Source organism: Pongo pygmaeus, chromosome 12 (assembly GCF_028885625.2).
Source record: "Pongo pygmaeus isolate AG05252 chromosome 12, NHGRI_mPonPyg2-v2.0_pri, whole genome shotgun sequence".
Classification (NCBI taxonomy): Eukaryota; Metazoa; Chordata; class Mammalia; order Primates; family Hominidae; genus Pongo; species Pongo pygmaeus.
Window position 1 is genome coordinate 86188872 of NC_072385.2, and position 14938 is coordinate 86203809.

Consider the following 14938-nt stretch of genomic DNA (forward strand, 5'->3'; position numbering starts at 1 on the left):
TAATAACAGGGAGGGACCGAAAATCTATGGCACACTTAGTTTTCCTAACTAAATTGGGCACATAGGACAACTCTTTAAAAACTGCCCTTTAAACAGAAAAGTCTGCTATTCTAGTATGTAAGACTTTGGAGTCATCTGGGAATTGATTTGAAATGCACATTCTCTTGTCACCCCATACTCACACTGTAAGAACTAGGGAAGTGACGGACTACCCACTTGGCCTTAGGCCCAATTCCAGAGGCATGAAATGTTGGCAGACTAAGAAAATATGGCCCTTTCTCTGCCGCTAGAAAAAATAACAAAGAATTCACTGGACATGGTGGCATACACCTGCAGCCCTATCACTTGGGAGGCTGAGGTGGGAGGATCACTTGAGCCCAGGAGTTTAAGGCTGCAGTGAGCTATGATTGTACCACTGCATCCAGCCTGGGTGACAAAGAACCTGTCCCCCCAAAAAGGAAATATGATCCTTTGACCAAAGGCCTTTTCGAAGTGCCTGTAAAGTGAAAATTAGTCACAGCACTAAGATTACTTGGCTTTTTTCACCATTCTCAAGTAGGCAGTGGAATTTCCAAGTAACAAGACTGGTATAAAAAGTGCACAAGTACATAAGAAGCTAGATATCTTTGAAGAGATCTATGTTGGTTTTGATTTCTAATGTAAATATTTGTAATTCACCCAACAAAACTCATCTAGACTAGCATATTAATGTATTTATGAACTAAAATAAAGATGACAGTTTTTAAAAAACAATTTGGAGGAGTGGGAGAACAGGTGTCCCTTGTTGGCTTTGTGGGTAGCTCAGTGGTTTGCACCTGTGCAGCAGTGGTTTCTGTTTTTTGTGTCATGATGGGTCCTTCCTAGTGACTACCTGCCCCACCCACTTGGGTTTATAGGTCCCCAAGATGAAGGGCCATGTCTCCTCCATCAGTTTAGAGGCTGCCAAGATCAGGAACCCTAAGTGCCACCAAGGGAGAGAAATGACTAAGTGCTGTTTTTCCTCCACCTGAGTGGTGCCACTCGAGATAGGAGCCGCGCAAGCACCTGCATGCCCCCGCCCCCGCCCCCGCACCCCTCCCCCCCGCCCGGCCCAGTGAGGACCACCTGCGCGGCCAGGACCGCGCTGACCCTGCCCTGTCTCCACAGGTTTCGGCATGACCACCCCCGCGACGGTGGGCGGGAAGGCCTTCCTCATCGCCTACGGGCTGTTCGGCTGCGCCGGGACCATCCTGTTCTTCAACCTCTTCCTGGAGCGCATCATCTCGCTGCTGGCCTTCATCATGCGCGCCTGCCGGGAGCGCCAGCTGCGCCGCAGCGGCCTGCTGCCAGCCACCTTCCGCCGCGGCTCCGCGCTCTCGGAGGCCGACAGCCTGGCGGGCTGGAAGCCCTCGGTGTACCACGTGCTGCTCATCCTGGGCCTGTTCGCCGTGCTGCTGTCGTGCTGCGCCTCGGCCATGTACACCAGCGTGGAGGGCTGGGACTACGTGGACTCGCTCTACTTCTGCTTCGTCACCTTCAGCACCATCGGCTTCGGGGACCTGGTGAGCAGCCAGCACGCCGCCTACCGGAACCAGGGGCTCTACCGCCTGGGCAACTTCCTCTTCATCCTGCTCGGCGTGTGCTGCATTTACTCGCTCTTCAACGTCATCTCCATCCTCATCAAGCAGGTGCTCAACTGGATGCTGCGCAAGCTGAGCTGCCGCTGCTGCGCGCGCTGCTGCCCGGCGCCCGGCGCGCCCCTGGCCCGGCGCAATGCCATCACCCCGGGCTCCCGGCTGCGCCGCCGCTTGGCCGCGCTCGGCGCCGACCCCGCGGCCCGCGACAGCGACGCCGAGGGCCGCCGCCTCTCGGGCGAGCTCATCTCCATGCGCGATCTCACGGCCTCCAACAAGGTGTCGCTGGCGCTGCTGCAGAAGCAGCTGTCGGAGACGGCCAACGGCTACCCGCGCAGCGTGTGCGTCAACACGCGCCAGAACGGCTTCTCCGGCGGCGTGGGCGCGCTGGGCATCATGAACAACCGGCTGGCCGAGACCAGCGCCTCCAGGTAGACCGCCCGTCCGCCCGCGCCGGGGACCCTCTCTAGGCCGCGGGGCCGCCGGGCGTGGTTTGCTTCTCTTCTCTCAGTCACTGCTGGCGCTTTCTTAATCTTTATCCAATAAAATGAAACAAAAAAAATTTTTTTAAAGAAATACTATTTGGCCAGGCCTGATGTTATCAAGGGCAGGTTTTGGGGACGCCTGTGTTCCTTGTGAGTCCCCTCTTGGAGAACCGTGGCCCGCAGCAGATTCTCCTTCAGGGAGAGAAAACGTGGCCCCCCAGGCCCCCACCCAGGGCATACCGCAGCGAGGAGGGTTTTGCAGACTGGCACTAAACCCCGTCCCCAGGCACAGAAGCAGCCGGCAACCCCAAAGCATATGGTGCAACTTTTCGTGGCTCTGAATTACCTCCTCAGCATTTAGAATCCTGGCCCAGCCTAGCAGCTTCCTTCTGGTCGTCAGAAGTGATATAGTCACAGTTTTGACAGGTGGGGGTAGGGACAGCCATATGTTGCCTCCCGATGTATATATATAGAACAGCCACTACACACAGATAATGGTGTAGTATTATGCAATGAGATGAAACATAGCACCAACTTGCGGACTGTGGCATTTCCCCCAGATTTGGAAATTGCAGTGGTGAGGGGCTTAGCTGGCCTTTCTCAGCTCAGAGTTAGTCCATTTAGCACAGAGCACAGGGCAGCTACTTCTAATGGTGGGCGGTCCTGGACACCTGTGAGGAGGGGAGCGCTGAGGCTGCAGGAGCCCTGCTGGGCTTTTAGCTGGCTGATCTCCAGGCTCGGATCGGCAGATCTTGAATCCCCCAACCGTCCTTTCTTTCACAAGCTCATCCACAGCAGTGCTTTTTAATATTAACCAGGAATATCTGAGTCTTCTCAGACAAGATATTTATTTGTTGGTGTGGATTTTTTTTCCTTAACTACTGTTGATCAGTTCAACTTTTCCCCCTTTAAGAGATCATGGGGTTGCCAGGCACAGCCCTCCAGCTTCTCCTCCTCCTGCTCTGAAGGAGGCAGCTCTGCCAGCTGCGTCCTTGGGAACCAGGGCCTGCAGCACCAGGAACCCAAAAGAAGCCATCTTGCAAATGTCAGGGTATTTGGCTCCAGAGGCCATGATGTGTTTGGGGTCAGGAAAGATAGAATCCCTTTCTAAATATTGTTTATCAAGAGGATTTGTCTTCTCCATGCACAGCCTATTGGAGGCAGAGGAAGGCAGGAGGGAGGGAGCTGGTGAAACTGGTGGATGGAAGTAATGTTAGGATTACAGTTTTGCTCTCAGGCTGAGGGACAGATTCTCCCAGAGTCCCTTCTGCAGCACAGGGGGTCCCTGACCTAGAGGAAGGCCAGATACCCAGGCTTCATTGAAAGGATGCTGGTCTGGGGGTGTAAACGAACACTCTCTCTGCCCATTTTTCTCATCTATGATGAGGGCAAGGACGGGTGCCAGAGTTTATACAGGCATGGCGTGACCCACCAGTATGCACCGCTTCTGATAGGAAGTCTTAGAAAAGCACCGCCTCACCGCCTCCAGCTCGAGCCATGCTGTGAAATCTCTCTCCCTGGCAAATGTGCCTGGAACACACACACACACACAAACATGTACGCATGCGCTCACGCATCCAGCATTAGAGTCAAACTTGAATGTCAAACTCTTCTTTCCCCTTCTAGTTCATGGCAGGAAGGGAAAGCTTACCTGAGATCTCAATGACTCTCCAGCTATTTTGGGTAATTTCTGATTTGAGTTGGGATTGGTTTTTAAACACAGGCCCTAATCTGGGGTGAAGCCAGTGAAGCAGCGCTGGCCAGGAGAGAGGTCAGTCTTGCTAAATCCTGAAGGTGGGCTCCCATGAAAACCATGCTTTCAGGATTCACTGTGACTGTGAGGCCAGCCCAGTGAGTGCCCCCCATCTAAGCCATGGTTGCGGTCACAGCGAAGGGATTGCCCACTCAGGGGTGCACGCGTTCTCTAGGGCAGGGCCCTCTGACAGGACCTGGAAATAAAATCCACGTTTATCCCTTTAAAAAAGAGAACGATTAAAAGGCATCCAATTAGAGATGTTACCTAGGCAACGGGAAATAACTTGGGGATCAGAGCCATCCAGAGAGGGAAGAAGAGATCCCCATGATAGAGGCATCTAGACAGTGAGGACTTGATCTGTGGGCAAAATAACAGCCTACCCACAGGAAGTGAGCCCCAGCAACAGTACAGCAGCCTAAAACCCAGGCATCAAGACTGTGTGAGCTAGACAGGCCTAAAGAAACCTCCAGGCAATCCCCCGCCCAGTGTGCAGGACTACACAGAATCCTGGTCTCCATGGGAGGAACCAGGACCCACCTCCAGAGAAGAAAAACTCGAAACGTTTCTTGGCAGTCTTCTCTGTTGGCGGTGCTTCCTAGACTCTATCCTAAGTTGCTTATGCTGCAGCCTCAGCTGTTTTTACTTGTTTTCCTATGCTTTGGTTTTGGAAAGAGGCAATTGGAGGCAGCTTGAGCAATCTTCTAAAGGAATCGTAAGCACGGTTTCAAGGGGCAGGAAAATGAGACCCTTCCTCTTCCCACCTCCCAACTTCCCAGAGAAACGCCAGTCCTCCAAGGTACAATGGCAGCTCAGGATCCAGTGGCACATGTGTATTTTTGCCTGTGTTCCCCTGTCCCCATCCCCCAATCCAGTCTCAGTCACACTGCCATGATACATCACACCATCATCCTTCATCTCAGGCCAAAGGGCTCAGCGCCCCAGATGCCAGGGGCTGCTTCCCTGAAGCAGGGATGTGGTTCTCCCATCATTTCAGGAACAGTGACATTGATAGGGATGCCTTTCTTTGGTGCAGGTTCTTCTGAACCTCAGGCCAAGAAAGAGCTCCATTCCCTCAGATGCTGTGGCCTCTCACTGTCTTGGGAGTCTCCAGTTTGCCCACCACTGGAAGCTCACTGTAGCCTACAACTTCCTCACGCTCCAGGAGTTGCTTCCTAACCTTAGGCCTGGACTTACCCATCATGCCGGTGCTGTGGGGCTCCCTTAAAGTTTGAATGAGCTCCAAGAGGCCCTCGCCATATGGCTGTGGCCAAAGAGAATCCAGAGTCTTGGCTAGCAGCCTTCTCAGAGCTGAGCAGAAAGGTAAAGAAGCCACCCTGGATGTCCTAGCTTGCTAAAGCCAGGTGGTCAGGCCTTTGTGTCCTCTGAATGAAGCAGTGCCTCCAGGCCTGAAGAAGGCATCAGAAGGCTTAGGCAATCTCAGGCTCTCATTTTGTGGAAAATACCAGACAGCCCTGGGCATTTGCACAGCATCATGCATATATGTATATATATATACACACACACACATACACACCAGCCTTACAAAGAGCTACTAACCCTTTTCCCCAAGGAAAAGTCTCAGTCTGGGCCACTTTAAGAAGAAAGAGTTCCCATTTTTAACTCTCTAGAGATGTACCAGGGCCTGGAAAATCCCTCTCTGCCTTGGGGGAGTTTTATGTACAATTTGCATGTATTCAGGTTTCACACAGAAGCCAGCATCCAAACCCAAGCCAAACCCTGGAAAATAGCTGCTAAATTGACCCAGGATCCTCCGTCCTTCAGACAGGCCTCCCAGCAGACCCCCTCTTCCTGTGGGCGCTGGGGTGAGGGGTGACTGAGCCCTCATGGCCAAAGGAGAAGCTTCTGGGGAACTGAGGCAGACGGCAGCCCAGTCAGGCAGAGACCATAGGAGCAACGGGCCCTGTGGTTCGATCTTACTGTAACTTTTTACATTCTTAAAAAACAAAAAAGCACAATTCCACATGCACACTGTCTGGAAAGCACAGCCAGACAGCCAGCCTAGGGCACTTCTGAGTCCAGAAGAGGCGCTGGGGCTTTATCTGTTGCAGGGTTCTTGTGTTGTTGTATAATGTATTCATGGTAACTCTGAAGGCTCCTCACTTTGTAGGGTGGAGAGGGAGGGAGGGAGGGAGGGCCTGCTGAGGCCATTCCTGACCCCCAGGGTGGGCTCATCAGCATGGACTTGGGGCCTGGACTCTTGCCCCTGGAGCAGCTCTGGCACTTTCAGGCACCCCAGAGCACAATTGCTACACCTTCCATGCTAGTCTCATGCATTGAGGATTTCTGCACTCGGACCTGGCCCCAGACCCTCTTCCCCTTCCCCTTCTTCCCTAAGGAAGCTCCCCCTTGCTTTACAAATCATTTTTTATGCTATCTGTTCTCTCAGGAGGGGGCTAGAGCATGCGGGACAAGCTGCAGGGTTTCTTAAACAATACATCTATTTTTCTGAGCAGCATTCCAAGAGAGGACTTGAAGGGTGTTTAAATTAACGATGAATAAAATGCAGCCTGCCACCCCTCTGAGCTGTTTGCTTTCTGTCTGTCAGAGCCGCCTGTCTCCCCATCTTCCAGTTCACACCTCCTCTCAGGAGGGCCCGGGGGACTTCAGCTGTTAGGATGGGGCCCAGTGGCAGCATCACTGGGAAGTTGCTCTACAAAACAACAATGAAACAGAGCCCAGGGCACCAAGGGACCTCCTGGGCAGCTTGGCCAGGCTGGGCCAAGGCTGGGGGACTGGGAGATGGACCCAACCTGGCTGTGCACGAGGCTCTCCAAATGGAGCTTTAAAGGATCCCGAGGCCCGGGCCATACTCCCAGGAGTCTGATTTCATTGGTCTAAGGAGCAACTCAGGCCAGCCCTGGAATTTTTTGGGGGGATTCTAATGGGCAGTCATGGACTTGAATACACCCTGTAAACACAGAACACTCACATTGTGGTGGTGTAGAAAGAGCGTCCACTTAGAAACTAGGAGGTCTGAATTCTAGTTTTGGATCTGGCAGTCATTTAGCTCACTCTGATCCTGTTTCCCCATCTCTAAAGTGGGATAATGATACCATCCCCCCACCTCCCAGCGGTCTTACGAGAAATAAATGAGGGGCTAGGAACTCTGAAAAGTGTAAAGTCCTCCACAATTGCAAGATGTAACAATTATAAGAGGCATTTCATGAGGATATGGGACCAGGTTGCCCTATTGCTTCAGCATGGGGTCCTTCCCACAGTGTCAGCTGGGGATGAAGTTCTTCCAGCAGATTGCTTTTGCCTGGGTTGGCTTTGCAAACCCCTTCTTTTCAGAAGCAGCTTACTTGCCCTAATAATAATGCAAACTCTACTGAGGCTTTCTCTCCCCTCTACATCCCCCTCCTTCTTTTCCTTCAATTTTCCCTAGAAATGAGAAGTAATTGACCATCAGGGTCACACTGGCCCCACCCACTTGTGTCTACGTGATCACTCCCCACTCCCCTGGGCTCTCCACCCTGTTGAGCATGACCACTCAGAAGCACAAGCTCCATCTTTTATCTACAGCAGGGACTTTCATGACATCAAATGATAAAACAAGAAGTTTTCTACAACTATACTGTACAGATCATGCACTATATTTCATTCTGGTATTGTTTTGTTTTGTTTCGTTTTAACCCATTTATACTGGAGGTTGCAAATTTTTTGTGTAAAAAATCAGATCTTGGCGATGACCTTAAGCAGTAGGATGTAAATAACTCTCACAGACTTAGTGTTCCAATAAGGGAATGCTAGGCATAAATGGGTTAATGCTGGTCAAAGCTATTAAACTGAGTTCATGATCTGCCTATGAATTACACCCAGCAATCTGAGAAACACTGGCTTACAGTGTTTCTGGAAAGAGGCCTTCCTGTTAGCTTCCAGCCAAGACCCATTAGCTAGGCTGCCGTGGTGGAGAGGCCTGATTTCTGGTTACCCATCAGCTCTCCTCTCTGTTGGGGTCTCCAGCTGTGCCCCAGCTATGTGATGGGCACAGGTGGCTGTTTTACCTGCATGAAGTAGCCTAGATGATCCTTGGGTTCCTTTCAAGTTCTAAGGCTAGTGATTCCTATAACATTTCATATGACACTCCAGTGATCCCTGGATGGACTGCCATTCCTCTCCCTTCTGTGGCCAGTTACCTTTCTATGAGTGTATCTAACAAGCAGATTTTAAAAAGGAACTTTTAGCTGGGCATGGTGGCTCATGCCTATAATCCCAGCACTTTGGGAAGCCGAGACAAGTGGATCACTTTAGCCTAGGAGTTCGAGACCAGCCTAGGCAACATGTCGAAACCCTGTCTTTACTAAAATACTAAAAATACAAAAAATTAGCCAGTCATGGTGGTGCACGCCTGTAGTCCCAGAGACTCAGGGGGCTGAGGTGGGAGGATCGCCTCAGCCCAGGAAGTCGATGTTTCTTTGAGCCATGATCATGCCACTGCACTCCAGCCTTGGTGACAGAGTAAGACCCTGTCTCAAAAAGAAAGAAAAAAAAAAAAGAAAAAGGAAGAAAAGAAAAAAGAACTTTATATTTACCAAGCCAGACCCCTGGATAAGAGACTTGCATATTTATCTTATTTAATCCCCTGGCCAATCTTGGAAATTTAGCACTTTCCTCCCATTTTGTCTTGGGTCAGAGAGGTCAAGTAACTCGTCTAGTTTGGGGTCAGGCGTCCCCTGTGTTAGGGGCTGGAGAGACAAGGGTGAGAAAGACAGGACCGCCCTTGCTGTCCCTGGACTCCAGGCTCCTGAGGCTAACGGGGGCAGGGCGCTGCAGTACAGCCTGCTGAGGGCTCCCAGTCCACCAGGCATTCTGGGCTGCCATGGGCACACCAAAAAGAGGCAGCCACCCAGCCTGGGTAGGCAGAGAAGGCTCTCAGAAGCAGCTGTCCATGCTGAGCCTGAGAGCAGCAAGCCTGCTGACAAGGAACAGGAAGAGTGGCCCAGGCAGAGGAGCAGTGTGTGGGAAGAGCAGAGCAGGGGCTTGTTGGGGGAACTGTGTGTAGTTCTGCAAGATTGGAGCATGCAGAGCAAGGGAGGTAATGGGGGGGCCAGATAGCGAAGGGCCTTGTAAAACAAAGCAAAGACTTTTCGCCTAATCCTGAGGACACTGGCAAGCCAGTGGAGGGGTTTTAAGGATGCATGAGCTGCCGAAAATGACTCAGAATGCAGGAGTGGAGGAGGAAAGCAGATGGCAGGGTGGACCAAGGTAGTGCTAGTGAGAACAGAGAGACGTGGAGAGATTTGAGGGACACCCGAAAGAGTAGGTCCACAGAATCAATGATTTGCCTGGATGGGGATGATAAGACTGAGAGAGAGGAATTGGGATGGAGCCAGGTCTCAGGCTAAGCAGCCAGGTAGACAGTGGTGCCACCACTGAGCCTGGGAACCCAGGAGGAGGAACAGAAGAGGTGATGAGTTCAGTGAAGGAGAAGTTGGACTTGAGGGACCCATGAGATAACCATGGGGGAGGGGTTTCCACCAAGCAATTGGCCTTGTGAGTCTAGAGCTCATAACAATGACCCAGGCTAGACCAACATTTTGGAAATTCTCAGCATCAACACGGTGTGAATTACTCAGGCTGTGAGTGTGTAGAATGAGATAAAAAGAGGATCACAACCAGCATTTAAGGGACAGGAGGAAGACGAAAAAAGACTAAGGAAAGAGGGTCAGAGATGTGGCAGAAAACCAAGAGCACGGGATGCCACAGAGCCAAGGGAAACAAGGGTTTCAAGAAGGAATGAGTGCCAAGTGCCACTGAGTGATTAAGACAAGGACTGAAGAAAACACTCACAAGATTTAGCAAAGGGAAATATCAGTGACCTTGGCAGAAGCAGCCTCAGGGGAGTGTGAGCTTCTTTGGAACTGGTGCGGCCTGGCTAATTTTCATGGGTCACACATTAGGGATACTAGTTAGGGTACAGATTCAAGCCACTCTAACAGAGGTTCAAAATAATACTGGCTTCCGTGGGTAAAAGTTCATGTCTCTTAAGAGTGAGTGCAAGCATAATCTATGTAGTATCAGACACTTCTATCTGTACATATCACTTGTGTTCCCTTGCTATTGGCCAGAACTTTGTCACGTGACCTAATATAGCCGCAAGATAATCCGGAAAAGGTACCTTTTATTCAAAGTGGCCATGTACCAAGCGAGGCTGGTACTCCCAAGAAGAGTGTTGTTCATCTCATGTTCAGGCCACTGAGGGGACATTATGCAGCTGCAGCGGGACCTCTGAGGGGTGACAGTGAGGGTAGTATGATAGCTACCTGTTGTTACTGGATTGATTTAGACTTCAGCTGGAAACAGGAAGTGAGTCCCTTCCTCTTTCCTCCCTCTTCCTGCCCTCCCCCACCAACAGGCTCTCCCAGTGGTAAACCTGTTTGGAAGGAATCCAACAAAGAATTCTGGGAAATGTAGTTTGCTCAGCAATGCAGAGCAGAGTTCAGAGGCAGTGGGTGTACAAGGGCACATCATCCCATTAGCACACTTTAGCCACCGTGAAGTTCCCAGAAGGCGCTTTCTCACTGTAAGTCCTGGAATCTGGGCAGAGAAAGTTATATTCCTGACCGCTTTCTGGTCCATTTTTGAGAGCTTCCTACTCCATTTTGAGGGAAATGTTTACAGAAGGGATGTTTGTAGAATTACAAATGAAAAACTTAACCAGAAGGCAACAGACACCAGGTCATGAGAGCTCACCGCTGACCCGGTTCTTTCTCTCTGGCCAACTGCAAGCAGATCTCTTTCCCCCACGAAGTTTCCTTTTCCATGTCAGCAAAATGAGGCACTGGTCTTTTGGCTCTGTCACTCTGAGGTTCTGAAAGGAAGGAGAGGAGAGGAGAAAATGTAGGAGTTCCACGGGGATTTCCATCAAGAACGATACTCAGCAAACATCTGCAGAGTACCTGACCCAGCTCAGACAGTTTATTCAATTCTTTTTTTTCCATGGACTGGGAGGAGCAGGACCAGCCCTCTGGATGCAGGATGGAAGGAAATGTCCTCCACTAAAGGACTGGCCAGCTTCCTGCTGAAGGTGCAGCTTCAACACACATACCCCACCCCGTGAGAACCTTCATGAGCTCCAGATCCTCATTTTCATTTGTTTCTGCTTCCCCAAGGACAAGTAAAGTACCATTCTCCAGAACTGCACAGTCCAATAGGCAGCCACAAGCCACATACAGCTATTTAAATGTAAGTGAATTTAAATTAAATTTTCAGCGCTTCAATTGCACTAACCCCATTTCAAGTGTTCAATAGCCACATGTAACTTGTGGCTACCATATTGGATAGCACAGATATAGAACATTTCTGTTACTGCAGAAAAGTCTACAACATAGGACTGCTCTAATGAGAGCTCTGGGATCCGAAAGCCTGAACTCCAGGGCATCCTTAAGGGGCAGAAGTAAAAGGCCTTCCCCAACCATCATGCCCCACTGTGGTCTCCTCTGCCTTCAAGTGGCCTTGTCTTCCTCATCCCCTATGGAAAGACCCCCACCTGCTGTTCACCTTGCACCCATCCCTCTCCCACCCCCAGGGCAAAAGCATTTGGTTACCCTGTGATGTCACACCTGTGCGGGTAACATCATGCACTGTGGGCATCTCTCTGTAATATGGAAGCCCCTCCCACCACAGACACCACAGATGCTGGGGTTCTGGACAGATTTCTTTGGAATACATGTATTTGCACACATGAGAGCATTGGTCCAAATACGTATATGCAGGTGCAGGCACACAAATATTTATATTAAAAAGCCTAATTCCACAAATGGCTGTAATTAAGACACAAAGCAAAACCTCATGAGGTTGTTCCCTTCAACTCACACATTTACTCTGTCATGCTCTGGCAGCAGGGGAACAAAAAATGGAAGATTTGCTTGAGTCTGCAGACAGAGGGAAATGAGGCTCAGTAAGAAGGCCACACAGCAATTCACTAGCTAATTCAAGCAAAAGCCAGATGTCCTTCCTGCTAGCCCACAGCTCTGTCCTGTCCATTCGTTTGGTATTGTGTTCATTCACTCAACAAACATATGTGAGAACCTACTGTGTGCATGCTCTGTACTGGGCCACACGGAGATTACACAGTCAATGAGACATGAATCTGGCCCTCTATGGTCTAGGAGCTAGGACATGTTGGTTGGCAACTATAGAACCAGGGATATCACAGTCATACCACCAGGGGCAGGTTCAGAGAAGTCCCGGAGAGGCTGCTTCAGATCTGAGTCCCATGCCAAGCACTGGGCTGCTCTGTGCTTCACCCAGCTCTACTTCTCCGGCCCTTCATTCCTTTTCTATCTTCAACCTGGCAAAGAATAAGCTATTCTTCATTTATTCTGGGCAGCCAGTTAATATTAACACCAGGGTTAATAGAGCTGTTTCTCCCATATGCCATCTTATCTGCTCCTCTACCTAAAATTGCTCTAAGTTCTAAAAATCCTTCTTCTCGTGGGCAGGTCACAGTGCTGCTGTGTTCCACTGAATAGAGATAAACCACGAGAGTTGGTCATATTCATGGCTGACCAGCTACGTGCAGTGAGAGTGTAGGGGTGTTGAGATAGCCCCCAGGGCAGATCCTGGAGCCTTGGCTTTTGTGTACCCAGGATGCTTTCCTGTCCCCTTCTTCTAGGGACTCTATTTCTGTTCTTTTAGATAACTCCACCCATCTCCATGCAGTCTAGTGGACCTGCCAATCAAAGGGTCCCTCCTGTATCAGTTATGAAAGCATTCAACTGTAATGAACAGAAAACCCATTGAAGGGTAGTTTTAAGGAATAAAAATCAAGGTTTATTTCATTACCATAACCAGAACTCTGGAGCAGGTGGTCTGGAGCTAGCGCAGTGACAGTGATGCCATCGGTAAGGCTGGCTCCTCCTTCCCGCTCTGCCATCCTTTCCATGTTGGCTTGCCACCCCAGGTGCCAGATGGTAGCTACCCCTCCAAGGCTCACATCCATGTTACTAGTAGCAAGAAGTAGCAGGGAGAAGGTAAAAAATGTTCTCTCCCAACAGGACTTTTCCTAGGCCTCCCTAGGACTTTCTGCTGTATCTCATTGACCAGAAGAGAGTCACATGATCGTCACCACCTATAAGGGAGGGAGGGAGACAGTGTTGTGCTTTCAGTCCTCTGTACAAGAGGACAGCAAGGGGGAGGGGATTGGGATGGGTGTGAAGTGAGAATGCCTACAGTTCCTGCTGCCTCCCCATCAAGGCTGGATTAATCACAGTTTCGCATTCTCAGAGATACAGCCATTGATCTAAGGGAGGGTGCATGCCTCAGGTTGGGGAGTCGGGGGGGAAATCCCCTGGCCTTACACAAATTGGAGGGGGTGGAGTAGCCCTTTTTTGTCTTGGTTTATAAATTAGGCCTGGCAGCATGAGTCAGGGTCAAGTTAATGCAACAGAATCCAGTCCAGCTGATTTAAGCAGAAAAAGACCTATCATTGGCAATCAACTCCAACCTGGCCACCTAGCTCTCTGACACTGACGACCTGACTGGGTGACAGAATCGTGACTCCAGCATGTCATGCCACAGTCCTCAGACAGGGTCTTATGTGCTAAGGAGAGACACCTGGACACCGCAATCCTGCACCAGGTACCATCTGCACACAGCAGGCCACCTCCAGCCAGCTAATGCTGATACAACTGACGTGTTGGCAGCCAGCTGACATCACTCAGACACTGTGGTTTCCTGCTATGGGACAGAGAATTTGCAATCTGCTGGTTTTCAAAGACCTGCCCCATTTCTCCTCCCCCATCTCATCCTGAACAACCTTCCAAGACCCTGGCCTGAATCAGGTTTCCTGTTTGGCAATAAAACTTTTTCACTCAGTGCTCAATGTTTGGTCTTTAATGGCCTCTATTTTCTCTTTAACTTGGACTGTTAAATGCACCCCCACCCCTGGGAAGCCTGAAGAAACTCTGGGGTTGAGCTCTAGGTTGAGCTCTGATATTAACTCTCAGGAGAGACACACCCACAGAACCAGGTCACTGAGGGGGTTGCTGTCTCTCTGATCAAGAAATAGCCTTTTTCAGATGCCACCATGATAAAGCCACTCCAGGAAAAACAGAACCCCTCACCTGCCAGCAAAAAAAACCAGCAGAAGCATGGGCTCCTTCTCCAATATGCTTTTGAAAATCTTGCTAAAGTGCATCTAATGTGTAGAATCTAAATCTCATCCAGATTGGTAGCTGCAAGAGAGGCTGGGAAATATGCTTTTCAGTCTTTTAGCCTCAACGGTACAGGATAGCCCTCTAGAAGGAGGGTAGAAGAGATGCTGAGTGCCTGTCTACCACATCCTCCCTGATGGGCTGCCAATCAGCTGCTGTCCTCTGCCACAGGGAGCATCTGCCTACCTGAAGGGAGAAGGAGGCCACTGTGCCAAGGGAAGCAGAGGCAGGGCAGCTGCCTGGTCCTGAGCCCCAGCTGCGTTCCCTGCAGCCAGGCACCTGCAGTTCTTCCCCCAAGTGTAGGAGTTTCCTCAGCTTTCTTCCCACCAGTTCAAACCAGCAATTTCCCCCTTTGCCTACTGGCTGAGTTAGGTTTACTTGCAACTGAAAAAATTTGGACTAACTGTCCCTTTACCCAAAATGATTTCCTTTTTCAATCCCTGGGGGCTGAACTGCCTTTCACAGTGACAGTAACTTTCACAGAAAAGTTCAGTCTTGGAATGCAGACACCTCCAGGAGAGAGGGTACAATAACATATTCACACCAAAGTGTAAATGAGGTACAGGGAGCCTTGCCTGAGACTGGCTTCTGCTGGAGCAGAGGGAGGGGAAAGTCTTGGCTCCTGGGAGATAGAGATGGGAACCCCACCAAACAAGATGAAGTTCCCAGAAAAGGCAACGCTATAAATCGACTTTGCTAACTTTTGCCTTCAGAGGATGGAGGCTGAACATAAGCCCTAACATGCTTTCCCTTAAAAACAAGTTTTCTGCCATTCCCGCTTACATTTCTAACAAATGCTCAGTCTCCAGTGTTGATTTAATGTTTATGTGACAGGGTCTCTGCCAGCCCAAATTCTAATATTATTCACCAAACACCCCAACATTTCACAGCAGTCCCTCAATCTGT

General features: G+C 50.2%; 2 protein-coding genes across 6 annotated transcripts in view; one reads left to right on the plus strand and one right to left on the minus strand.

Moving 5' to 3' along the window:
- Positions 1-13701, plus strand: part of KCNK12 (potassium two pore domain channel subfamily K member 12) — a 61994-nt gene extending 48293 nt beyond the window's left edge. Inside the window, exon 2 of the mRNA XM_054475085.2 lies at positions 1147-13701. Coding sequence (XP_054331060.1) covers positions 1147-2048 — 902 coding nt within the window. The 3' untranslated portion in view covers positions 2049-13701. The remainder of the gene's footprint in view (positions 1-1146) is intronic.
- MSH2 (mutS homolog 2) overlaps positions 1-14938 on the minus strand; it is a 307179-nt gene that overhangs the window by 190968 nt on the left and 101273 nt on the right. For all 5 annotated transcript variants that reach the window (XM_054475081.2, XM_054475084.2, XM_054475083.2 and 2 more), the window contains one exon: positions 10569-10686. In XM_054475081.2, the coding sequence (XP_054331056.1) occupies positions 10569-10686 (118 nt within the window). The remainder of the gene's footprint in view (positions 1-10568; positions 10687-14938) is intronic.